The 26,936-nt window shown below is 61.1% G+C and overlaps 1 protein-coding gene across 5 annotated transcripts in view; it reads right to left on the bottom strand.

The window, feature by feature from the left end:
• Positions 1–759: 759 nt before the first annotated feature.
• SUSD4 (sushi domain containing 4) overlaps positions 760–26,936 on the bottom strand; it is a 91,436-nt gene continuing 65,259 nt past the window's right edge. For all 5 annotated transcript variants that reach the window (XM_047077190.1, XM_047077193.1, XM_047077191.1 and 2 more), the window contains 4 exons: positions 7,050–7,241; positions 5,942–6,086; positions 2,342–2,718; positions 760–1,597 (listed from right to left, as the gene is read on the bottom strand). In XM_047077190.1, the coding sequence (XP_046933146.1) occupies positions 1,569–1,597; positions 2,342–2,718; positions 5,942–6,086; positions 7,050–7,241 (743 nt within the window). In that variant the 3' untranslated portion in view covers positions 760–1,568. The remainder of the gene's footprint in view (positions 1,598–2,341; positions 2,719–5,941; positions 6,087–7,049; positions 7,242–26,936) is intronic.

The following is a 26,936-nucleotide window of genomic DNA, read 5'->3' as shown; positions in this document are numbered from 1 at the left end:
TCTAACGTGCTCTCCGCTTGGGGCCTGGGAGGGAGGACAGGTGCAGGCCTGGGGAACACCTGGGGAGCACCTGGCCTGACCGGGCTCCTGGGATGGCTGCCCGGAGGAGGCAGCCCACGCTGGATCCTCAGCCGCCCCTGCCCCCTGCCTCTTGGCAGGCCAGGTGGCATTTAAGCAGAAACACTGATGAAAATTCAGCTCCTTCCCTGCGGCTCGTGATACAAAGTTGTGCCAAACGAGGTCTAGCGACTCGACACTGCTCCCCACACGCCCGGCGCTCACTGTCCCGGGGGCTCTCGGGCCCCTCCCAGCCGCCGCCCTCAGCCCCGACCCTGAGGTCACTGATCCTCCCCTGCCCGCCCGGCCCCACCCCGATATTAAAGTCACACTTCAAACTGTCACTTTGTTTTTAATTTTTACTCAGTCTGCGTCCGGATAAACCAGGATTTGACCAAGCTCCCAGCTCTCTCCGCTCCAACCACGCAGCAATTTTATGGATCAGAGTTTTGTTTCTATTGGTCTAAAGCCCAGAGGAAGAAAGAAACCAAGCCCACAGATGAACATGTATTTGAAGAGACATTTCAGGACTTGGGAGACTTTTTCATCCATCAGTTTCTTAGGAACAGCACCCAACGGGCCCGGGGGAGGCCTGTACAGCAGGTGCACAGGTAGGTGGGCGGCCGCAGGCCCCTGGAGGGAGGGGACAGCCGTCTGGGCTGGGCGGCCCGTCTGCTTTGCAGACAAAATAGAAAGAAAAACTCCAACTTCATTCATACTTTATTTGGAGGAAGAACACGTGTACAGAAAATCTCTGTTTTGGAAAATAAACTGTATGGCTGTTGGGGGCGACGCTGTAACGGGTAATGAGGGGGCTCGCGGCTCTTGAGACACACGGTCACGCGAATCCTTAAACCGCTGAATGAAACGTTACCTTGTAACGTTCCCTGCCAGGCCCCGCGTCTGGGCACATCCGGCCATCCCCAAAGTCACCAGACTCACCCGACGCACCGTCTGCGCGCCAGGCCGTGGACAGACGCTCATCACGCTTCACCAAAGGACGGCCGCTTCTGGACAGGCTTCCAGAAAGCAGAGTCCGCCCTCGTCCTCTCCTTCCTCCCTCGCTGGGATTGCTGCGCCCGCTCTGAGTACAGTGTCGGGTCAGGGAGGTTGCCCCAACCCCCCCGGGAGCCTTCCCCAGGGGCCTCCCGCGGGAAGCACAGCCCCCAGACGGAGCCTGCGTCGAGCACGGCAGACCTCGGGGCGAACCGGTGAGGGACATGCTGACAGAGGAGGCAGGCAGCGCCCACAGCACAAGTCACGGGATTGCTCCGCAGCAGGGACACATTGACACCTTCTCCAGGACCGCCCGGGCCCCCTGCTACCCTCCACTGTCGTGAAAACCGCCGCCAGCCTACCAGCCGCAGAGTCGAGTCCGCGATGGATGATGTGAGTCACGGCCCCCAAAGCTGGAACCCCCCAGCGCCCCGGAGCTCTGTCCCCTGAGGCCTCACCCCAGGGCGCACAGTTCACATCCCCGAGGGGCAGGAAGATGGTCGGACCTCTGCTGGTCAGGCATCTTCTTCCATCAGAGGGATCCCTGTAAAAGGAGAGCCCGTTACCAGCTTAGCTGCAGGGATCTGGGAACAAAAACTTTATTGAAGTGTCTGTAATTCCCGGTGTCAGAAGAAAACGCCAAGTTCCGCGTAACCTGACCACATAAAGCACCCATTACAGCATCTTTGCTGGAAAATCTCACACCAGCTCACGCAAAATAAAGTGCTGAGACCTTAACCCCGTGTCCTAGCGGCCAGACCCGCCAGAGGGCGAGATGCTGTACAGAGGCAGTGGGCGGGCAGGAAGGAGGCCCATCTCTGGGTCACCTTGGCCATCACGGCCACCACACGCCCGGACTGGGGCCCTCGCGTGCCCCGCGGTGCTCTGCGTCCCCCGGGAGACCCTGGTTGCCCCCACTTCTCCGGGAGCTACACTGGCCTTTCCTTGTGCTGGGTGCGCGTGCCCATTTCTTCGTCCTGGCGAGAGGCCTGTGTGCACACGGCTTCTCGGGGCCGCCCCACAGGCGCCCTGGTCTCCCGTGTGCGTGCGTGCATGCTGACCCTGGCACCAAGCTCTTCCAAGCCCTGCCTAGCGGACGGAGCGGGCAGAGAGCTCCCTGGCTCGCCCAGACGCCATGAAACCACCGCGGGCTTCCTGCTCCGACGGCTTGGGGCCTCCCGAAACCTGCACCCATCACGTGGGAGAGGACGGCCTCGCTCCAGGCCTCACGCAGGGAGAACAATGAGCGGCAGGAGAGGCCAGGGGCGGGCGCGGGGCGGACACTCACCGTCGGCGATGTCGATGCCTGGGCTGCTGGACGCCGTCTCCCGCGCCGAGCCGGCCCCCGTGTCAGCGCTGTCGGGGCGGGGGCCCCCCGGGCACGCGGAAGGTGAATACAGACTCTGGAGCGGCTCGGAGGAGACTGAGACGCCGTCACAGGGCTCTGAGCCCCCTGGGCCCGTGTCCGTGTCCCCTGAGCCGGGGTATGCCGGGGGGCTCTGGTCGTCCACAGGCAAGGGGCAGCCTGGGCCCACGGAGCCCAGGTACCCAGGGCCTGAGGCCCTCAAGCTGCCACTCACGGCCTCGTCATAGGACGGAAGCATGACGGGAACCCCGTCCACCACCACGAAGTCCGGGTCGCTGCTGGAGCTCCGGGGAGGCCCCCTGTGCCGAGGAGAGTGGCGCCGACAGGTCAGAGTGGCTTGCCCCCCAGGACGGAGGCCCCCAGCAACCCCCAGGATGGAGGCCCTCCCACCCTGTGCAGCGGAGGCCCCCCAAGACCGAGGCCCCCCACCCTGTGCAGTGGAGGCCCCCCAAGACCGAGGACCCCCACCCTGTGCAGCAAAGGCCCCCCAAGACCGAGGACCCCCACCCTGTGCAGCGGAGGCCCCCCAAGACCGAGGACCCCCACCCTGTGCAGTGGAGGCTCCCCAACACTGAGGACCCCCACCCTGTGCAGCGGAGGCCCCCCAAGACCGAGGACCCCCACCCTGTGCAGCGAAGGCCCCCCAAGACCGAGGACCCCCACCCTGTGCAGCGGAGGCCCCCCAAGACCGAGGACCCCCACCCTGTGCAGCGGAGGCCCCCCAAGACCGAGGACCCCCACCCTGTGCAGTGGAGGCCCAAGACCGAGGTCCCCCAAGACTGAGGACCCCCACCCTGTGCAGCGGAGGCCTCCCCAAGACCGAGGACCCCCACCCTGTGCAGCGCAGGCCCCCCAAGACCGAGGACCCCCACCCTGTGCAGCGAAGGCCCCCCAAGACCGAGGACCCCCACCCTGTGCAGCGGAGGCCCCCCAAGACCGAGGACCCCCACCCTGTGCAGCGGAGGCCCCCCAAGACCGAGGACCCCCACCCTGTGCAGTGGAGGCCCAAGACCGAGGTCCCCCAAGACTGAGGACCCCCACCCTGTGCAGCGGAGGCCCCCCAGGACTGAGTCCCCCCCGTGCAGCGGAGGCCTCCCCAAGACCGAGGACCCCCACCCTGTGCAGCAGAGGCCCCCCAAAACTGAGGACCCCCCCAAGACCGAGGCCCCCCCAGGACTGAAGGCCCCCCAAGGCTCATGATGGCAGCAGAGCCCGTGTTGAGCCTCTTCCGGGGCCCCATCTGGCAGATGGTGGCACTGAGGGCCACGGCCACACTGGGACAGCAGCGTCCCCCTTTGTCTGGGCCCCACTGGCCCCTCAGGCTTCCTCCTCCCCAACCTCCGGCCCTCAGCAGGGGACCACGTGGCCCATCCCGCTGTGCCTCCTCAGGGTCGCTCAGGAAGCCCTCTGAAAATGGAGGAGCTCCACGAGCCAACGGGAAACCAGGGGCCCTCAGTGCACGAGGAAACGTTAGACCCTGCGCTTCTTAGACTCCGTTTTTGTTTCCGCTCCAGCGTGAAAGTCACCGATTCCCATCAAGGTAGAAAAGGGAAAACCCACGTCGCCACCTTAGTCATTACGCGGCCCCTCCACCCCCCACCCAGCAGCCGCCAAGGGTGGCCGCTGTCTCTGCGGGCCTCGCCCCCGTGCGGCCCGTCGCCCTGACGGGGGTCTGACCACCGCACTGCGTCTGTCCCCCAGAGGTTGACCCAGCTGGTTGACTCGGCTTCCTAGTTCCCCGCTGGGCCCTGGCACTGAGTGACGCAGCCGGAGGATAAATGTCCAGAGGGGAGGACCCAGCCGGCGGGCAGACCTGAGCGCTGACTGCCACGGCCCGGCTCCAAAACCCCGGGAAATGCCACGTGTGGATGCGGGCGCTGGGTGGAGGGGCACAATCCTGGAGACGGAGGGAGGCGGGCAGGGAGGGAAGGCGAGCTGGCCAGGAACGCTCCCCGCTCCCCCCGCAAGAGGCTGCGTGTCCCCGCCCCCAGCCTGTGCCCGTCCGTCCTCTGGTCTCACCCGCCGACGCCGGGCCGCGGCTCGGCCCCCATGTGCTGCCATCGAGCCCCTCGCTCTCTGGTGTTCCCCGCCCCCGCGTGGCCCGAGAAAAGTCCACTGTGGGCTTGTCCCGAGAAAGCTGTCGTCTGTGTGGCCAACCGAGAATACTCGAGGGTAGAAAAACACCACATGAAAGAGTTCGGGGCACATTTTAAAAACTCCTCGTGCAGTGGATGTTCTGGAAGCTTCTCTCCCAAGCAGACGTGGGGAAATGGCCCCAAGCACCCAACGTGCCACAAATCACGTGTGGGTCAGCCCCCCTCTGCAACCTTAAGTCTTCTGTAGATGCTAGGACTGCTCACAATAGATCCCAGTCCCTTGATTAGTAAGTCAGATGTGAGGCCACAGAGCACAGAAGGTGCCGGCATCTCAGCAGGGGCGTGGCTGGGGCAGCTGCACGGCTCAGCGACACGGGGCCAGCCTGGGGGCCTGAGGGCCGACCAAGCAGCTCCACGGCCTCCCTCAGTCCTCACCTGGCCGGGAGCTTGAGAGACTGGACCTTCCTGGAGGCAAGAGGGGGAAGGGATTCATTCCAGGAGCCTCCCCCACTGTCAACCTGCCTTTCCAGGAAGGCGCGCACAACTCTGGGGGCCACACCGGCCCTGCGGGTTGAAAAGAAAGCTTCTTCTGGAAGCACGGGGTCCCAAAGGGACTGACACAGGCACGCAAGCCTGAGGACACTCGAGATCCCTCCGGGTGAGATGGCTGGTGTCGGGGAGGCCTGGCCGGTGATCTGGCCTCTGTTTCCTGAAGGTCACAAACTCGTCCCCCCACAACATCAGCAACGCCTCCCTCCGGGAACGGTGGTCAGCCAGCAGCAGGGGTCAAGGGTCACGCCTAGATTGTCGGAGAGGCCGGGGCACCGTGTTCCCAGCAAGCTCCTCTTCTGGGATGACCGCGTGAGGGTGGGGGCACCAGTGTGAGCCCGTGTGTGCGCCAGCCAGGGGAGGGCCGGCGGGTCCTTCCCAACCCCCCACGTCCCGTCCAGAGCCCTGTCTGCTTCCGGAGGCTTCCCTGGCACGTTGGTTTGGAACCTCTGCTGGGTCTCACACCTTTGCCCGCATCTCCTACTTAGTTCCGCCCCGGGGGTGATGGGGACGGGCCCCGGGGGCCCTGCACGGCCACAGCCCCGACTCTGTGGGTCCATCTCCACACCCCCCGCGCCTGCCCAGAGCCGTCCACCAGGGGCGCACGAGGACACGGTGGGGAGGAAGGAGTTGAGCCCTGCCCAGCTCCGTGCTCCGAACGCAGACACCCCCTCCCCCCTCCCGCGCCCGTCCAGAGCCGTCCACCAGGGGCGCAAGAGGACATGGTTGGGGGAGGGGGCGGTGGGAAGAGTTGAGCCCTGCCCAGCTCGGTGCTCTGACCCCAGACACCCCCTAACCTGCGCGCCCATCTGCCAGGCCTGACCCAGTGCTCCCACCACCTTCTTTCTCCTGGCTGCTCGAAGGCCACGGCACTGACCTGACAGGGAAATGGGCCTTGAACTTGGTCTGGAACATCCTGGCCAGGATGACCAGCAGCAGCACCAGCAGCACGCTGGTCGCCGTGAACGCCACGACCTTCCACGTGGTCAGGAGGGTCTCGTGAGTGCTGGGCCACGTTTGCTCTGCGGGGAGAGAACAGAGCGGCGCCAGAGGCCGAGTGGGCACGAGTGTGTTTGCTGGATGGATGTGACCTGGGGGGCTCCGCAGGCAGGCTGGTACTGCCCCAGGTCAGACCCCCCGCACCCCAAAGTCCGTCCCCAGTGTGGCCTCTGTGCGGCTGCCGGCAGGTACGGAGGGCGGACAGCCTGGTGCGCAGTGAGAAACGCACCTGCTTCTCTGGCAGAGAACAGGGGTCACTCTCCCTGGGCACCCGGGGCAGGGGGGTGGGCTGGGACTGTCGGCCGTGCTGGAGAAAGGGACGGGGGGTAAAGGGATGTGTCCTCCGCGGCCTCTCATCCACCTCTGACCGTCAACACGTCTGCCAGGAGGAGAAGGCAGGAGCGGCCCTTCCAAGGGAGTCCCCATCCCTGGGGCCCAGGCCCCCCCGTGTGCGCCCACCATCCTCCCTTGGGGCCGCCCCCTCCCCGTGTAACGGGTTCCCATCCAAGGGTCACCAGATGTCCCAGGTTAATAAGCGCTTCCCCCACATACAGCGGCCAGGGGACAGGTGCTCTGGCAGGAGACCCCAGGGCGAGTGGGTGGGACCAGATGGGCGAGAGACCGACATTGTGGCACACGGTCACTACCCTGGGCTCCTGGGACCGGTGGTGGGTTTCCTAGCATCTTGCTGGTAACTAGGAGGCCCCAGGTTTGCAAACGGCCTGCGGTTTTCCAAGTGGGCGCAGGTCTTACCTGCAATTACACCTTCGTGTTCTACACGCATCAACTGGAAGAGAAAGGCCGGGCTGGCGCCCAAGGGCCGGGGGCCTCCTCAGAGGGAGGGACGGGGCTGGGGGAGACCCCGTGCGCAGAGGACCGCCCTGCCCCGGGGCGGGGAAGCATCTGGGGCCCCAGCGAGGAGTTTCCGCGTCACGGGTGTCCCTCACGCCGGGGTAGGGAGGGGGCTGTGACCTCACGCTGCTCACCTGACTTGATGCAGTAAACCTGGTAGGAGGGGAACCACTCCCCGTACTGGCAGGTGATGTACTTGTAGTCGCTGGTGAGGCTGTAGCCGGGGTCGCAGTAGAACTCCACCACGGTCCCGTGGTTGTAGCGCTCACAAGGCCGCGGGTGGCAGACGAAATCACCGTGACTCACGGTGGGAGGCAGCGGACACACTGGGGCAGCGGGGAGAAAAACAGCTTCAGGACTGGCTCGGGGATGGCGCCTGGGGCCCGCGGAGCCCCTGCCGCGTCCTGGGCACGTGTGGGCCGCAGGGGCCATGAGAACCTCGTCAAAGACACGTTCATCCTGCGCGGCAGCGTGGGTCTCTTTATCACACAGTACTGACCGTGAGTGTTATAATGCACCCGACAACCCAGTACCTGCAATTAAGATACTTACAGAGAAACACTCTACCGACGGGAGCCACCACCCCAAGCCTGTTTCTGCCCGGGGCAGGCGCCTGGCAGGGGAGCACGGCGGGCACAGGGGGGCCACCGAACGCTGTGACCTCACGCACGCCACACGGCCTCTCCAGGCCCTGCTGTTCTCCCCTGCAAAATGGAAGCCTACCCCACCCACTGTGATTTGGTTTTTCTGACCCTAATACTCTTTGATTTCAGGGGAAGAAAAAAGGCATTTTCAGTTTCCTCTCTGGACAGAACCGCTGGTGCCCCGTAACCCATCCCTGTACACAGTCCAGGCACAAACTACCAAGGCAGCTCACGGCCACGCGTGGGGGAGCCCAGCACCGCCGGTGCAGACGCCGCACGTGCAGGCCACGTGAGAGCAAGAGGGGCCACTGCGCACAGTGTCCCGAGGCGGGGGGAGGGGGGCAAGAGGCCCTCTACACTCACTCCTCCGGCCCTGCGAACACCCACTGCGGGGTCCTGTGGGTTCCTCGTGGATGGGGAACGGGAGCTCAGAGCTCAGACTCTCCGGAAGCCGCCAGCCCCGGTCTGAGCTCGGGCCCGGCGCCTGGCCAGCCCAGGGACCCCGGCGGGCTGCTTCTCGCCTCTGGGCCTCAGTGTCCTCACCTGTGAAACGGGAGAGTCCGAGGGCTGTTCCGACAGAATGTAGGTGGACAGCCAGGAAGGCCAGGGCCTGAGCGTCTGAAGCCAGAGGCCCCAGTGACACTTGGGGATGTGGCGGGGTACGGGCCGGTGGGACTCCAGCCTTCCCCAGGCTGAACGATGCTGTGTGCACCAGCGGGACGGTAGAGGCCAGTGGCGAGGGCGGGGGGGGGGGGTCCATGTCTGACGGTGACCTCTGCCCACTGAGGCAGCTGCCTGGGTCCCCCTCCACCACCCCGGAGCCCCCTCAGTCCTGCAGTGCAGAAGGCCCTTTCTGCACTCAGGGGCACACAGGACAGAGAGGCTCGTCTAGCACAGGCTCCGCGTCAGTCGCAGAGCCACAGGGATCTGGAAACTACCAGAACGTTTCCAAGGCCCAGCGAACGAATGCGTCTCAGCAGCACCCCCTCACTTGCCCTGAAGGACAAAGGACCGGTCACACTGTGGCATCGACCCTGTGGCAAACGGTCCCATATTCTGCTGAGAATGTCGAACTGGACGCTGGACAGATCAATCATCTAGGAGGGAATTGGGGGGGCCACGCGGAACAGAGGGGCAGGGCTCGGATGCCCCCAGATCTGCACGCGACCCCCACTCTGTGCTGATGAGCCGGAGTGCGGGGCTGTTTCCCTTCTGGGGTTTCGCCATCCGAACACTGGGGGACATTGTCCCTAACTTCCGTGCCCTGGGGGACGCTCTCCCTAACTTCTGTGCCCTGGGGGACGTTCTCCCTAACTTCGGGCCTTGTGGGGGTGGGAGCCACAGAACACGAAGGTGTGCTACAGCCCCGACTATCCCTGCCACCCCGTGCAGCCAGGACCCCACACGCGCATGTCAAGGCCGCATCTTCTCGATGCCACATGCAAACCACCCGCTGCAGAGACTGATCCCGTGGCTGCCGCTGCCGCTGGTCAGACACACGAGCCACGAAGTGGGGATGTTTATCTGCACATCTCGTGGTGTTTCTACTGACTGAGCCTGGCCCACCATCGGCTTTGCTGGGAGGGGACCGCCCACCTCGTGTCCTGCTGGCAGCCAGGGTGGGGTGGTCTTTCACTTGCAAGAGACGACAACGGAGACCATAATCATGATCCCAGCAAGCGGCTTTCCAGTAACAACGTGGGAGCCCTCGGGGCTCGGGGGGCGCCCACCCCCAGCCCCTCTCGGAGCCTGGACAGAGTCCGCGGCCCCCTCCCCTGCACCCCTCCCGGAGGGACAGACAGATCTACACAGACAGATGGCACCCCTCACCGGAGGCCCCACACAGGCGAAACTCCGCTCGTGGTTGTGACTCTGACACCGGCCGCTGCCGCGTCCACACAACACAAAACGAGCCCGGGAAAGCCCACGGGTGGCGGGAACAGACCCCTGGACGCGGGTTTCCTCAACGTCTCCTACAACTCAGAAAATATTAGGTCCAGTCGGGGCTTCTGTGGGCCTTGGGGTCCCGAGGGTGTGCTGGGACTCAGCCAGGACCGGCCCATAATCCCTGTCCCCTTGTCACTGCCCCGTGTCCTGTCACTGCTCTGTCCCCTGTATCACTTTGTCCCATGTCACCACTCCGTGTCCTGTGTCACCGCTCTGTGCCCTGTGTCAACACTCTGTCCCCTTGTCACCGCTCTGTCTCCTTGTCACCGCTCTGTGCCCTGCATCACTGATCTGTCCCCTTGTCATCGCTCCATCCTGTGTCAGCGCTCTGTGCCCTGCTGTATGACACAGGGTCACGGCTCCTTCCTGCTTAGCAGTAAGATCTCTACCAACCAAATGTCTGCAAGGCGCACTATTCACGAGAGCTCGTCTCCTGTGGGCTGAGGAAGGGGAGTGGGAGACGGGTGCAAAGACACAGGAGCCCCACCTGCTCTCTGCTTCCCCTCTGTCCCCCTCCCCTCCCACGGCCCCGGGCTCCTCTCCCACAGCCCGCGGCACTGCTCGTGACGAGTGTCCACAGTCGGAGTGAAGGAACCTTGCAAACCTTCACAAGGAGCTGGAGGGCCCGTCTCCCTCCCAGGGGAAACCCTCAAGCGTTTCTGGTCCCGTGGAAGAGGAAGTTCAGGCGTGATCGTAGTTTTATCGAAGCTTCTCCACCACGTCGACACTGACACCTGCGTGCATTTTAGGGGCCTCAGTGAAGGGGGCCCGGGCCAGCCGGTGCCGCTCTGGGAAACACAGAAACGCAGAGGCCACATTCCCAATCCGCTTAAAGCAACGCCCTCTGCCCCTTCCCACCATGCACCTCCTGCCACACACTTCCCGCGTGTGCAGCTCCCAGGGCAACAGGGTGCCAGATACAAATGCAGGGTTCGGTGTGGACATGGCGTGTGGCCCGGGGCCGACATCTGCCACAGAGACGCAGCCGCGCCCGCGCTGGGTGGGAGAGGCCGGAACTCAACTCCAGCAGCACAGCCGCTCCAAGCTGAGCTGTGACAACGGCCCCCTGCCGAGCGAGGCGGAGGATGAAAACACACACAGACCCTACTTTTCTGGGTGGAAAAACCCCAAAAGGTTGCCAAGGGGCTGGCGCAGGGGGGCCCCTCCGTATGGGACACGGGGTGGCTGCTGTCCAGTGTCGGATAGACGGGGGCCTCGAGGGGCCCGGACACACACCCTTCGGTCGCGTCAGGGAAGAAGCCAGGAGAAATCAGGCCCCTCGCTGGGTCTCACACAGCCGCTCCGCGGGCTCTCACCTGCCCGAGAGACCTCTCCAGCCTCTGCCCGGGCCCACCAGCAGCATCGCCCAGGGTCTGGAAAAACCCCAAGTTCCCTGCGCTTCCAACGCCCCTAGAATCATCCCTGGGGTCTCCCCTTCCCTCACCTGCAGTCCTGGCCCAGGACCGGCCCCTTCCAGGCAGCTGGCAGGTGCCCGGGGGGCCTGGAGGCAGGTGGTCCGTCTGGGCCGAGCTCGGGGAAGCCTCCCTCACTGCAGGGTGGCCACGAGCCGCGGGCTAAAGGGCCCGAGTCGGGTACGGGTGCTGCTCTGTTGGGTCTTCCAGGGCGCGGGGCGCTCTCAACCACAGTGTGGGGGGAGGAAAGCATTTGCCAGGGCCCGGGGTCCCCCAAATTCCTCACGGTCCACCCTGGGCCCTGGCGAGAAGCATCCTCCCACTGACCCCGCCTCGTGGGGGGTGAGCCCACAGCGGACTCTCTCCGTTCCTCCTCCAGGGAGGAGCCCCCTGGACGCGGAGGTTGTCCTGCTCTGTGGGGTCTGCGACGCTCACATGCCCGATGGACCTTGGCTCGGCAATCCTGGCTGGCTTCTTGTGGGAGGCAGACCACACCAGCCTCTCCATAGACGGGGCTTCCCTACAACACAGTTGACCCGCTTCCCTCGGTCGTGACGGGGCCACGGAGCCTCACCCCGCACACCCGAGTCTGGGCTCCTAACTCTCCAGCCTCTGAGCATCTCGGGGGGACCCACGGCTGCTCACTATGTGGCGGGGGGGGAGGGAGCGGGGGGCGGCCGGACGGGCCCCAGGGTCGGGCAGCAAATGCTGCTTGTGTTTGGGGTGCTAGAAGTGGACGCACAGGCTGTCTCCTGCCGGCGTGCGGGACGCGGTCATTTGCCAACAGGCAGGCACATCTCAGACGGCCTCTGCCCTGTCCTTCCGTGCGCCTAGGCCCCTTGCCCACCGTCTGGGCTCAGGGAGGCCCAGCTCGTCCTACTGCCTGAAGCAAAATGAAGCTGGAAAGAAAGCCTGATGCATATCTAAGTGGCAAAAGTGATTTCTCATCTGTCTTCCTGTTTTGCGTGCTCAGCACACGGCGCCCACTCTGGCACAGAGACATGGGACTGATTACCCCGGACAGGCCACATCTCAGGCCTTCTGGAAGGGCCTTCCCACCTCTCGTCTTATGTACTGACTGTGTTCTTTCACCCTCTTTTTAGAGAGAGAAAGAGCGAGCAGAGCAGGGACAGAGAGAGAGAGAGAGAGAGGGAGGGAGAGGGGGAGAGAGAGGCTCACACAGTCAGCAAGGAGCCGGACGCGGGGCTCAATCCCATGAACCGTGAGATCGTGAGCTGAGCTGAAATCAAGAGTCGGACGCTCAACCGACCGAGCTCCCCGGGCGCCCCATCTTTCACCCATTTCTTAATTCATTTAACAGACGTGTTTTGAACCGGCGCTGGAACCCGGCACTACGCTGGTCCCCGTCCTCCGGGCTGACTAAAGACGAGGACAAGTAAGTAGACGATGAATATTCACGTGGCTGGTAAGCCCTGTCCGCAGTCCACAGAAGGAAGCACCAGTGCCACCCTCACACGCACACACGCACTCACACACACTCACACGTGAGGTGGGTGAAGTGCCAGGCACCCCGCCTCCCGAGGGGTGGAAGGCGCTGGAAACTCCGGGCACAGATGTTGTTTTATAAACAGTAAGATGTGTGCTGGCCCCTGTGGGGGATTCAGGAATGGGGGGTGGGGGGAGGCTTAAAACATGCAGGCCAGGCCAGCTGGCTTCCCCCCACGGGACGGGCCAGTGAACAGCCACTGTGCACCCCACGATGGAGACACAGAAGACCCCCAGAGAGCAGGTGAGGTCACAGGCCGTGGGCTAGGACCACGGAAGAGGCAGGCTCCAGCAGGACGGCGTTAACCGGGTCAGTGCCGGTGGGGAGCCAGGGACAAGAAAGGAACAGGGCAGGCTGTGTGTGGCCCGACCCCATCAGGAGGGCAGGTCCACGTGGTCCCAGCCCCTGGTGTGGGTGACACAGGGACCCTGTGATGGCGACACTTACGGGTCACCTTGACTGGGTTGCGGGCGCCCAGACCGCTGGTTAACCATCACTTCTGGCCTGTCCGTGAGGGTGTCTCTTGTCCAGCATTTGAGTCACAGACGGGGCAGATGGCACTTCCCCCTGTGGTGGGCACCATCCAGTCTGCTGAGGACCTGACACAACAGAAATGCAGAGGAGGGGCGAGACTCTCGCTCTGCACAAGCTGGGACTCTCCTCTCCTACCTCCTGGGACCCCAGCACTGGTGCTCGGCCCTCCTGACTCGGGCTGAGTCACACTGCTGGCTCTCCCGGACCTCCAGCTCAGAGATGGCACGCTGCACATCCCGGGGCCTTCCAGCCTCCATGAGCACGCACGCGCACACACACAGGGCACCTGTATGTACACTGTGATTATGTACACACAGAGTATATGCCCTGTGATTATGTGCATATAGTATACACACACACACTGTGATTACATGTGTACACAGCACATGTAAACTGTGATGAAATATGTATATAGAGAATATTATACGCACTGTGATTGTGTGTATACGTATATATATAGTATGTATTTACACAGTGACTACATATATACACGGTATACGTACAAACACATATATATGCAAATATATATACACATATACATATAAGTATATATACACACACTGTATATATTACATACACACAGCATGGCATACGTACTGTGATTACATATGTGTACATAGCATATATATATATATACACTGTAATGAAATATGTAGATACGTTACGTATATATTCACTGTGATTGTGTATATGTGTGTATATATATATATACATATGTGCACGCGTGTGTATATACATATATAGTATGTATATATCACACCACTGGCGTAGATATATGCAGTGACTATGTATATACAGAGTGTGTATATATATACTGATTATGTATACACACACACACAGGCACGGTATAACATATACATTGTGATTATGTATATATACATAGTATATACATATACACTGTGGTTATTATACACACACAGTGTGACGTATATACGTTGTAATCATATATACGGTATGTGCACACGCACTGTGATCATGTTCATATATGATATGCTGTGAGTCTGTACACACACACACCATGACATATACACTGTGATTTTAAACATACAGAATTACCTGTCGTGTGATTATGTGTAGGACACATATAAACATGATCATGTGGACATACACACAGAAGAGCGTATACACGTGCACACTACTGGCTCTGGTTCTCTCTGGAACCCTGACTGCACGGCTCCCTCACCTGGGCCCTCAACCCCGCCCCATCTACAGATTCAACTCACTACTGGCAAATGGAGACTCGGGTGTTGTCTCCTGGCAGAGGGCAGAAACGAGGTGCTCCCTCTTGCTCCCCCAAATCACGGGCAGGCCCTGCAGCACCTCCAACAGGGCACACAGGCAGTCAGAGGGCGGGGACGAGTGCCCATCAGCTACAGAACAGACAGCTTCAAGGCGGGAGTCCCACACCACCACCACCACCGCTGTCTCTGGCACAGTGTTGGTGCCACGAAGGAGCCCAGAGGAGAGGTGCTGACAGTGCGGGGATGGGGGGCCTGGGTGAGGGCAGTGGCAGGCGAGCAGTTCAGGGACGGTCCCCACGGGGGCGGCGTGGCACTTAACCGAGCCCAGAGCCGCCTGGCTCACAGCGGGTCCACGCTGATGCTGGCGCACGGGCCGTGTGGGGCGAGTCCCCCGCCAAACAGAGAAATCCAGCGTAGCCAGTTAGAAACTTTTGTAGCAATCCGACCTTCAATTTGACCTTGCTGCAACATCCACGAGTGTTCTCCATTTCTATCTATTAAAACGCAATTTTAGTACTGTTGTGTCTAATAATCTAAGGTGGGACTTCTATGTCTTTGTCTTTTTGGTTTTTTTCTAGAATCCAGTTTTACCATTATACGATTATTGGTCTGTAACGTATTAGAAGACAAACACCAAACAAACCACCGTATCTTCCGGTGCAGGGCGGTGGGGCAGGGGGGCACAATCCGGGTACGCTGGACGCCGTCGGGGGGAAGGCATGGATGCCGCTACGTGAGACCATCTTTGGGGGGCGGGTGGCCTGGCCCAGTACAGGGGCAGTGACAGCAAGGAACAGATTATGGGACAGACTTGAGTCTGTTTCTCCAACAGGGCTGGTGAGGGTGGCGTTTGGGGGCTGAGAGTGTCTCCCAGATTCCGGATGCTGGCATCTGAGCAGGCGGTGGGGCTCCTCCCAGGAGGGGTTCTTGTTGGTTTGCTGGTTCGGGTCGGGGCGGCACCGCTGAGCCTGGGGGCATCTCCACGTTGGATGCAGTAGCCGTGGAGGGCGTCCGGGGCTTGCCTGGGACTCCAGAGTCATGAGCACAGAGAGAAAATTCGGAACCACAGGGTGGGGGGAACTCACCTGTGGAGGGAAGGTAGACAGAAAAGAGGAGGGGCCCAGTCCAGACACTGGGATCAGTCAGGGCACAAGAGCGGCCGGGCAGATGGCTTTCAGGAGGAGGGGTGGTTCCTAGCAGGCGAGAAAGGCAGGAGCAGAGAAGGGACGCTCGATTTGGCCGCAGGAAACCTCAGTGACTTGGGCAGAAGGGAGGCCAGTTAGGAGTGAGCTGGGGGGGGGAGGGGCTGGGAGCACACGATGGTCGGAGAGGTCTGCTGGAGCCGCGGAGATGCCTCGACCGGGGCTCCGACGCTGTCCCCTATGTGGCAGGAAGCCCAGCAAGGGAGGAGGTGGGGGCAGGGCGGGAATGCACCAGAGCCGAGTCCAGGCTGGTGGCCGAGGCTGAGTCCCTGCAGCCGAGTGAGGGGGAGGCCACGTCGGGGACGGTGGCTGGGATGAGAATCTAACTGGCCTCTGTCCTCAGCCACTGACACGTTTCTCCACGTGCAACAGAGGAAAAGGAGTCCACAAACAGCCTGCGCCTCAAGAACGCTCCGAACTCTCTGTGGGGCACTGTGTCGGGAATCCCCAGGGCTGTGACGGGTCGTGTTTCGGTGCCTGTCCTTTGGGAGGGAAGAGCTGGCCCCCGTCTGTGCACCCGGACCACCTGCTGACTCTGTCCCAGGCTCAGAGCCGCCCTGCACCGGGGTCCCTCGTCCCCCTGAGTTCCAGTCAGCAGACCGTGAGCTGAAGTGACGGACGCCGCGTCCAGGCTGACGCCCAAAACGCTCCGGGTCTCAGGCCGACCACGACAGAGACGACCCCCGGGGGTCCCAGGAGCCGCGCCCCGAGGACGGCAGAACCCCCACGGCCCCTGAGTGACAGGTGCAGAAGAACGCCGGCCGGCCCACGCGCACAAACACCGCTGCATGGAGACGAGCTGCTATCCTGTTGAGCCACGATACGTTTCTGGGCACCTGTCACAGCAGCGCCCACCCGCCCCGGTGTCAGTGCCGCGTCTCGACAGTGTCTCGGGGACGTACGTCAGCGGCTCCCCAACCCTGGCCGCCTGGCTGTTCCGGGTGGGTCCTGGCCACGGCGAGGTCTTCGGGGCCCCAGGTGAGTCTAACGGGGGGTCCAGTTGAGGGCACGGCCTCAGCGGCTGCGACAGCACGCGGGGCAAAGGCCTCCCTGCCGGGTCGCCAGCTCACAACGTCCGGGGAGCCGGTGTGAGAAGCCGGAGGTACCTTCCACCAGGCCCTTGCTTTCGATCCGCAGTCCCCGACCGTCAGCTTTGGGCTCAGCCGCGAGTCTCAGAAATGCACATGTCAGCGCCAGCCCAGACCTCCTGAGTCGAGCCTTCGTTCGCGCAGAACTCCCGCGTGAGTCAGACAGTCCGGGAAGCGCCACCCCGGGCCGAGTGTGGTGACGCGAGGGAAGGCTGGCTCCTGGGCTGCAGGGGGCAGGGAGGACGGCCGGCGGCTCTGTGGATCGACGAGGGCCCCTCGTCTCCAGACGACCCGGCGTGTTGTCTGAGCGGCTCCCAGAGGAGCCGGGGGCACGGGCCTCGCTCCGCACAAGTACACAGTCCCCAAGCCTCTGCCGTCAGCGGGCCTGCTGGCCGCTAATAATTAAAGTGGCCAGTGCGCCAGCTGTCCCCAGTCAGGTCCGCGCCTGGGTAATGATTCCAGGAAGCGGGACAAGGCCCCTCTAGGCCAAAGTCACAGCTGTTTCCAAGGTGACGCCCGAAACTTTGCTTTTAGCTCAGGGAAAATCAATCAACGTTACCCGGCACGTTAGATTTTCCACTTTTGCTCGTGGTAACCACACGGAAGGCCGATAAATGTGTCCAGTTCAGGAAGCAGAGGACGATGAGGCCGGAGGGAGCCTGGTGTCTCTGTGCTCAGAGATGTGTGGACAGATCGGCGTTAGGATCAATCCTGCTTGGCTCCCCAAGGGGGGGGCCCTGGTCCGCTCCGCACCTCGGAGCCGCCCGGTCGGGGTGTCCCTCAAGGGACACGGGATGCATCGGACGACAGCGTGCGGATTCGGGGCACAGAAACACGGCCCCACAGCAGGAGTCAGGCGGGCCGGGCCTGCAGACACGGAGAAGCCACGGGGTAGCACGAGAGCACAGCGCGCTCCCGCAGCCCCCGCGGCAGGCACGGCCGGCAGGGGTCTCGGGCTCTGACGAGGCCGCTCGTCCCTCTTCGCGGCGACCGGGCGCTGACGGCCAAGTAGGGCACGGCCTCCGTCACCGCGGGGCAGGAGCAAAGCAGGAGACGGGTGTGCGTCGGCGTCCTCGTGTCGGGGAGCCTCTTCCGAAGGAGAATTCACCGCCCTCCAGTCGGGGTTCCTGCTGGAACCGGCGCATCTTAATGTTTTGAGAGGGGAAGAAATCCGAGGCGCGAGACAAAAAAAGAGACGGCGTGTCACAGTGTTTGCGCAGGAAGCCCAGGGGTCTGGGAGCTCGGGAGCGGGTTCTCTCCACGTCTCTCTCCCGCCACCGGGTCCCGCCTGCGTCCGAGGCTCCGCGGCATCACCGCACGTCTTAATTCTGCTTCCACACTCCGGACACAGCGCTGCAGGGACAGAGCCCGTGTACCGAATTTCTGACTTCAAGGTTCTCTCCCATCAGTTTCGCCTTGGGTTTCTGGTGCTCTCCCACTCTCGTCTGTGAGCAAATGCTGGTGGCTAAGGAGTAGGTCCTGAATAGTCCGTTTGTGACAGCGGGAAGTAACGGTCGTGCTCCGTGCCAAGCTGTGCGCATGCCTGTGTGTGAGCGCGTGTGCACATGTGTGAGCGCGTGTGCGTGCACGTGCTTGTGTGAGCACATGTGCAAGTGCGTGCGTGTGCCAAGTGTGCGGGCATGTGTGCAAGCGTGTGTGAGTGTGCAGTGTGTGAGCGTGTGTGTGTCCACGTGCTTGTGTGAGCGCATGTGCAAGGGTGTGCATGTGTGTGAGCACGTGCACATGCACACATTGGACATGGCTCTACATCACACACAGAAAATAAACAGCCACGTTTCCCACTAACAAGACCGCTTCTAAGGTCTGCACAGTGTTTCCTAGTGTTCTGGAAAAACAAACTGCTGTTCTGTGAACCAATCTGAGAACGGGCTTAGAAGCCGAGGGTGTGAAGACAGAAGAAAGGGGAGGCCAGGGGGTGGGCAGATGAGCAGAGCGTGAGCCGGGGGCTGAGAGGGCATGACCGCCAGGGGTCCCCGGGTGACCCCGCAGCAGCTCTATGAAGTGCAAAGCACTCTCTCCTGGGTTCGAATCCCGCTCAGCAGATGCACAGCATTTACGCGGCCTGGTCTGGGCCTAGGTTCCCGTGGCTTGTGAAACAGAAGCCGTAACCCTGTGCAGGCTTCTCCAAATGAGGGATGAGGCCTCCAACCCTGACGAGCAGTCAAGGTCATGCTCAGCTACACTGCGGGCAGGGAGGTGATTACAGCCACAGCCCACGGGGCACCACCGTGGGGGCCACCCACGCGCTGCACACCTGACCTTAACAACCACTTTGCAAAGCAGGGGTCCCCGTGCAAGTAAGGGAATCCAGCTCAGAGGGGCGAAGTCACTCGCCCAAGGTCACCCAGCGAATAAACTGCCCGGCTGGGGTCTGACCTTAAGTGAGGCCACCCTGAAGCCACACTCCCTCCCGAGTTCTCAGTGGGATCTTGACTGAGTGGGGAAGTGGGGTGCAGACCAACCCAGGGCAGACGTACAGGCAGTGACCTATCTGCTGGGCTGTGTGCAGGCAGGTCGGAGGTTGAAAGAGGCAGAGGGACAGGAGGTGGGGAGCCCCCTGGGCTCAGGGGGCATGGTGGGTGCTGTGCGTTGGCCAGAGGGGACACTAGCCTGGGACAGGGCTATGGACAGAGTCTAGAGGAGGCCGGCCAGCTGGGGCCGGGACGCCTTAAGGAGAGTGAGCCCTTCCAAATCAGAAGCAGGCGGAGGGAAGGCCGAGGGCGTCTGCCTCTTCCTCAGCCAAGGGGAGAGCTTGGGGTGTGGGCCGGACTGTGACACTGAAGTCCTAATGCCGGCTACCCGTGAACGTGACCTCACTCGGAAACTGAGTGTGCGGCAGGTGAAATCAAGTTGAGACGAGGTCCTGCTACTGGGGAGTTGGCCCTTAATCCGTGGGGCTGGTGTCCCTGCAGGAGAGGCACAGAGGGGACACAGCCACGTGTGACAATGAGCAAGGGACGCGGTGGCCTCCCTGGAAGCCAGACCAGGCAAGGAAGGACCCCAGAAGGAAAATGGCCCTGTGGACCCTTGGGTCCTGGGCTTCCAGCCCCCAGAACGGCGAGAAGATCTGATCCTGCTCTTGTAATTCACCCTGTATATGGTACCTTGTAGACAGCGGCTCCGGGCCAGGACACAAGCCTGGAGGCGAGGCTGAGCCCCTGGGTCCCCGGCGAAGCAGCCCACCGGACCCAGAGGGTTTCCTGGGTCAGCTGGACCCCGAGATTCCCTCACAGGGACAGTCAACCAGCCACGAGCGTCCCTGTGGGCAGGCTGAGACAGGCCGCGGCGGGCAGGGGGACAGTGACACAGACCTGAGGCCTGGGAGCCCTGGCGGACATCACCGTCATGCCTCTCCGGGCGGTGCCCACACAGCCAGGCTGGGGACAGTACAGGGTCGCCCGCGGTTAACCAAAGGGCTAGGGTCCCGAAATGTCAGGCGGAGGTGGAGTGAGATCCCACTCACGCTCCTCGCCCCGGCGGCCTACAGAATTCCACAGAATTCCCGGCGGCCGGGCTATCTACCATGCACCTTTCTTCCCAGTTCCACTCCCGGTATGAAAACACAGACGGACAAAGGCTCACTCGTGACCGCCTGCACGGGGGACTAGTTTAAGATCCACGTTCCGATTTAACCGCCTTCTCAGCTACAATTGGGGCGATGGTCCTACCTTCCCGACACCTGCACCTGTCACATCCCTTCCCGCGAGCAGAAGAGACGTTGGGAACCGCGTTCGGTTCCAGCCATCAGAACGAGCTGGCCGGCACATGCCGAGTCCTGCGGTGTTTTCAGGGGCCACAGAAGGAGAGCTGTCACTCTGATGGAAATCCAGGCACAATTCATCTCTTTGTAAAAACAAAACCAAGAACAACAAAAACACTTCCTCCTGCACCGAGAGAGGAAATGGTTATGAATACAGGAATCACGGTTTCAGGTTCTCCAAAACGAACAATTCGAGACACCAAAACAGGCGTGGAAACGTGTGCAAGGCTTACCTGCCTGTCACGCAAATGTCTAGTTCCTGTGGGAAAGAGGCAATTCTGGAGACCACCTGTGAAGACAGGCGGGGGTGGGGGCCGGAGCCGGGGAAGAGTGACCCCAAGCCACCCCGCTGAACGCTCCCGGTGACGTCCCGCCTGGAAGAGGCCGGGACTGACCCGAGGGACCTGTCCCTGTCTGTGGTGCACCTGATTGACTGCAAGAGGCTATATGACCATGGAGTACAAGTCGCCTGACTTCCCAGAGAGGAAGGAAAGACAGAAATTCTGCCCGGAGCAGCGACGGAGAGGATACTGTGGAGTTTAGGGACAAACAGCGGGATTTTCCCACTTGTCCCGGCCACCTAGTTTCCGAGCACGACAAAGTTGCTCCCGAGGCACGAGCTCGTGGCTCAAACCACGGGCCACCACTGTGCTACCGCTCAGTTCCACATCCCTTCAGTGACCAACACCTGAACACAAGATGAAAACCTCGGCTGGCTCATCCCTGAGCTTTTCAAAACCAAGAGGAGGCTCAAGACGCCGTTGGTGGGAGCCACGGACGGCGAAAGAGACTGGTCCCCACTCACATCCTAACAACACACCGGGCCTGGGTCGCGAGATCTCCCGTGTCCTGGAAGTGGTGGGGGTCAGGCCAGCTCAGCAGAGCGAGCCCCGGGGGACGCTTGTGTGTGGGGTTCCCACCGTGGACACGTGGCCTTGCTGCAGAGAGCTGGCCTCCGGTCACAGCCTCACACGGGCTTCATCAGACCCACAGCGCCGGCTGACCCGGCACTCACCGTCGTCCCGGGCCCTGCATCTGACCACTTCCCACGCAGACGTGACAGCGCGCGGCCCCAGGGCCCCAGGCCCACCACACCCGGTGCCGCCGCCCTGGGGGCAGGATGCCTGCGGGTAGGGCCGAGGGGCGCAGGGCTGGAGTCTAGGGGACCCCCTCTCTGGAGAGGAGTCTGCAGGGGCGGGGGGGGGTGGCCCTCGTTCCCTGACTTGGTGGGAGAAACCAGTCCAGAGCTGGCCAGCTCCCATCCTCCGCCAGTCCCTCTGCCTTTGGTGGAAATCCCTCCATTTGAAAGGGGTGGGGAACCAAGGAAGCCTGGGGGGCTGGTGGCCACGTGTGTCCACGGAGGGAACAGGCAGCAAGGCGCCCAGACAGGGCTGCGAGGGCTCCGGCCGCCAACAGGGACCTGGACAGGACGAGGAAGCTCGCGGCCACCAGCCCGTGAAGTAACAGCAGGGGGCCTGAGGGCCCCTTTCTGCTCAAGAGACAGGAGCAAGGCCTTTTGGTTTCTGGGGACAGAAAGATCGGTGTTTCTGGATTCCATACAGGGAAAAAGAGGATTAGAAGGATGAAGTTGCTCGATGCCAGAGCACAGCCACCGTGGGGGAGGGCTACGGTGGCAAAATTGCCGCGAGAGGCAGAGACACGTGAGCGCAGCGATGGCGGGAGATGCCGGTGTTCCTGCGATCGTGCCGCGGCGGCGCGGAGCCCTGCGTGGGGACGGCGTGCGGTCGCCTTCCCTCGCGCGTGAACGACGCATTAGGAAGTCTGCCCCGTCTAACACGAACCCCGCCGGGTCGCGTATAGGCGGCGCCAGCAGAGCTCACAGCCAGGCGCGCGCCCGGGGGGACAGGGCGCGTTCTCGGCCCCAAGCCGCCTCTGCGCCGTTTCCCAGGGGCTCCCGGCCAACGTCACTAACACGGCAGAGGGCGGGGCCCAGGCCAGGACACACGCCTGTCCTCACAGAGCACTGACGGCTGTCTCGCTTCCGAGAATAAGATCTAATCTTAGCTGGGCTCCTCCCTAGGGCTCGAAATCAGCCGTTTCGCGCAGACCAGAAGGCTGGGGGCCTGAGGAGGCGGGAGTTTGCATGTGACCCGCAGGCCATTTCACTCCCCGGTCTCCAGGTCCTCAGAGGCAGAGCTACAGGAACGGCTTTCGTGCTTCACGCTGACAGCTCACCCTCCGGTGGAAACACAGGATGTAAACACGTAAAACAGAGGGCCGGTGGGAGTTCAGGAACAGCTAGCTCCAGCCTCCCCGCTCCTCGGGGAGCCCCGCCTCTGGGCCTCAGGGCCTCCAGGCAGAGGTTCAGGGCCCTCTGACCAGGTAGTCCTGGCCCCGGTAAACCTTTTACATTAGGGAGGGAGGGTGCGGGCGGATAAACAGAGAGCCTCCCTCCGTCTTCCCGGAATAGGAGCCCCAGGGCTACACCCAGTTAGGAAGAGGGCATTCGTTACTCTTCGTGTTCTGTTGATTCAATCTCATACTGAACCCTGAGCGGCAGGGTCGGACGCACATCTGCAGGGGGCTTGAGAGCCCAGGCCCGGCCGAGGTGGGGGCTCCGGTGGGTGCGGGTGGCCAGGTGGTCACTGCTCTTCCCACCGAAGGCAGGTGCATGTCCGGCCCGGGAAGGAGGAGATAGGAAGGAACGCCCACGTTGTCCCCCTGCATTTGCAGCGCGGCTCGGGCCCATCACAGAGCGCGTCCTCCCTCCTCGATAAGAGAACGTCGTACGTAGTACGTCGTACGTGACACGTGACAGAAAGCCCGGTGCCCCGAGCACCAGGGGGCGGAGAAGCCGGCACGAGGCGCAGAAGGGGCACCGCCAGGGGAGCTCCGGCCGCCCCGCAGGGCCTGCTCCTTCCGCAAAGGGCGAGCAGCAGGGCCCAGAGCCGTTCCGAGGCTACAGGAGGTGCCTGGTGCAGGACCACCCTGCGCAGCCACGGCTCCCTCCGCGGGGATGGGGCCCTGGTCCTGCGGGCGGTTGCCAGGGCCTCTCCTCGTGCCCCCTCCCCTCTGCAGCCTCTCTGGGAGCAGAGCGTTCTGGGCAGGAGCAGAGTCGCGGATGTGGCTCCGGGAGGAGCGGGGGGCCCGCATCGAAAAGATGGACCCGCGGAGCCAGGCTCAGAACCCAGACCCTGGCTTCCAGCAGGTGCGTTGGGCCCCGGGAGCCGGGAAGAGCTGCAGGCTCACGCCCCCGGGAGCAGGCAACCTTGGGAGAGGGTACACGCCATCCGAGCCTCAGTTTCCTCATCTGCCGGATGGCAGCACATGTATCGTGACACTCGTCAGGGTGAGGCGCCTGGGGGGGGGGGGGGGGCCTGGGGCGGTGTCCAGGCCCGTGGAATAAATCAAAGGGAGGTTCCGCCGGTGGCCGTTCACCGTGTCGTCCCCATGCTGCTCCTAGGAAGGCCAAGTCTGAGTTTTCCCTGTTGGGAGAGGGCGGGTGAAGAGGGGGCACAGAGAGGCAGGGAGGGGGTGGGCGCGGGTGCAGACCCAGGGGCTGGCACGCCCTCCCAGGCGGGGACACACCCAGTCAACCAGTCGGTCGCTACTGCTTCATTTCTGCCAAGGAGGCGCAGGGGGGCGTGGGGAGGGGCAGAAAGGGAGGCGGGTGTCTAAGGAATTCCAGACGGATGGTCCAAACTCAGCGCCAGGAAATCCCGCTGGGGGCTCGGTCCCGCCAAGTTACTTAGAAGCCGGTGCCGGAGAGTTTCCGGTTAACCCAGGGATCCGATTCTTCAGTGTCTTTCCGGGGACCCAGGGCAGGAAGGCCGTGGAGACGCCCCTCCCCCTGGCTGGCTGGTGTGGTGACCCGGAGGATCCCGCCTGGTTTGGGGCGGACCCAGCGACACGTGACCTCACAGCCAAGAGAGCGCACGGCACCTTCTTCACAAGGACTCCTGGGGTGCTCCAGCGCTCCTCCTTTAAGACGGGACGGCGCTGGCACGGGGTGGGCGCCCTTGGGTGCATCCTGGACCCCGAGGGGCTCCGGCGGGTCGCATCGAGGAGCCCACACTCCCTGCTGCGTGTCTGCTGTTCCCGGCACAGGGTCGCCTCCGCGGTGCCACTGCGCGAGGCCCAGGTTCCTGCAGGGAAATCGCACTGGGGGCTCTGGGACCCCCCCAGGTCCTGACTCCGCTCCACCGTAGCCAGACCTTCACATCCACACTGGCTCTCGGTTTTGATCCTAAATTGGAACCCTTCCAGTTATTTCACATTTGGCCAAACAGGGTTTTTCAGGTTCTTATTTTTTGCTCTTTCTCTTGCAGAAGGACGTGGACCTGAACGGACCCCTGGGCGCTGGCAGGTTCTCAGGAAATCGAGTGCTGCGTTCCTGTAATTTGAGGCTGAAACCGTGGGTTAAACCTGCATCCCTGAGCCTGTGCGCTGTCAAGTGAGCAGAAGGGAAAAATCACTTCGGGCAATTTGAGTGGTGGGACTGGTCGGATTTAGAAACAAACTTTCCCATGTTCAGCTGCTAATGGGGTCAGCTTTGCTTGTTCCGCCGGGGAAATGCCAGCCCGGCACCTGTTGAGAAGTTCTGCACTGGCAAAGCCACGGCCCGAGTCACCGCAAATGGCACCTTCGTGCCCGCGGATCCTGGGGTGATTTAGTCCCTGTTTGGGAAAAGCAAACACAGGCACGACCCCCGGGGCCAGGCTCCCCATCTTCCCGGATGCCCCTGCTCCCCCCGCCTTCTTCTTCTTCCTCACCGAGGTCCCAGTGACACACAGTATTACATTACCTGTGCAACACACTGATTTGACATTTGCAAACACAGTGAAATGGCCACCGCAGCAAGTCTGGTGACCCGCGTCACCACACACCGTTAATACAACATCGCTGGGTATGTTCCCCACGCTGTTTATAACTGGGAGTTTGTATTTCCTGACCCCTCCCCCCCTTGCACCCACCGCACCCCTACCAGCCACCAAATATGTTCTCTCAATCTAGGAGTCTGGGTTTTGTTTTGTTTTTTAGATTCCACACGAGAGTGAAAGCATGCAGTATTTGTCTGACATTTTAACATAAAACTCGTCCCTGCCACTGCAAATGGCAAGGTCTGATTGCTGGTTTTATGGCTGAGTAATATTCCATTGTGCATAAAAACCACATCTTTCTTACCCATTCATCTACTGATGGACAATTAGGTTGTTTCTACTTCTTGGCTACTGTAAATAATGTTCCAGTAAACACTGGGGTGCACGTATCCCTCTGAATTCGTGTTCTTGTGTTCCTTGGGTAAATACCCAGAAGTGGAATTGCTGGGTCATAGGGTAGACCTATTTCTAATTTTTTTGAGGAAACTCCGTACTGTTCTCCACGGTGGCTGCACCAGTCTGCATTCCCACCAACAGTGCCACGAGGGTTCCCCTCTCTCCGCATCCTCGCCGACACCTGTTGTTTCTTGTGTTGTTGGTTCTGGCCATCCTGACAGGTGTGAGGCGACATCTCATCATGGTTTTGATTTGTATTTCCCTGATGAAAAGTGACGCTGAGCATCTTTTCATGGGTCTGTTTGCCATCTGGATGTCTTCTTTGGGAAAATATCTGTTCAGATCTTTTACCCATTTTTAACTCAATGGTTTGGGCGTGTTTGTTGTTATTGAGTTGCATGAGTTCTTTATATATTTTGGATATTAACCTCTCATCGGTCATATGATTAGCAAACATCTTCTCCCATTCAGTAGGCTACCTCTTCATTTTCTCGGTGGTTTCCTTCATGGCAGCATTTTATTTTGATGTAATCCCGCCTGCTTAGTTTTGCTTTGGCTTCCTTTATCTTTGGAGTCAGGGCCAAGAAAACCTCACTGAGGCAGGTGTCAAGGAGCTTACCACCTCTGTTTTCTTCTAGGATTTTTATGGTTTCAGACCTCACACTCAGGTCTTTAATCCATGTTGAGTTTATTTTTGTATATGATGTAAGAAAGTGGTCCAGTTTCATTCTTTTGCATGTAGCTGTCAGGTTCTCCCAGCGCCATTTGTTGAAGAGATTTTCTTTTCCCCGTCGTGTATTCTTGCCTTCTTTGTCGTAAGGTAATTGACCATATAATTGTGGGTTTATTTCTGGGATCTTTATTCTGTTCTACCCATCTACATGTCTATTTTTGTGCCAGGACCACACTGCTCTAACTGCTACAGCTTTGTAATACAGTTTGAAATCAGGGAGTGGGATACCTTTGGCTTTACTCTTCTTTTTCAAGACTCTTTTGGCTATCTAGGGTCTTTTGTGGTTCCACACAAATTTTAGGATGATTTGTTCTATTTCTGTGAAGGAACGCCATTGGAATTTTGACAGCTTCGAATCCGTAGATTGCCTTGGCTAGCATGGACACTGTAACAAATCTGTTCTTCTCGCCCATGAGTATGGAATGTCTTTCCATTTGTTCGTGTCACCTTCAGTTTCTTTCATCAAAGCCTTACAGTTTTCAGTGTACCAGCCTTTCACCTCCTTGGTTAGATTTACTCCTACGTATTTTACTCTTCTTTCATTTCTAATTTTACAGAAAGGCAGACCGCCGCATGCAGCGCCTCACTTGAACGTGTTGAGTCTTGGAAGCTTGACTGCCCTACACTCTCCCACAAATGGACTTTGAGAGCTTGCTGGAGGTCCTAGGAGGTGAACACAGCCACTTGTATGCCTT

Source organism: Lynx rufus, unplaced genomic scaffold (assembly GCF_022079265.1).
Source record: "Lynx rufus isolate CCGP_SWC_20201006 ecotype Redwood Valley unplaced genomic scaffold, mLynRuf1.p SCAF_15, whole genome shotgun sequence".
NCBI classification, from domain to species: Eukaryota; Metazoa; Chordata; class Mammalia; order Carnivora; family Felidae; genus Lynx; species Lynx rufus.
Note: the sequence above shows the minus strand (reverse complement) of the source record. Positions and strands in the feature narration are given on the sequence as shown.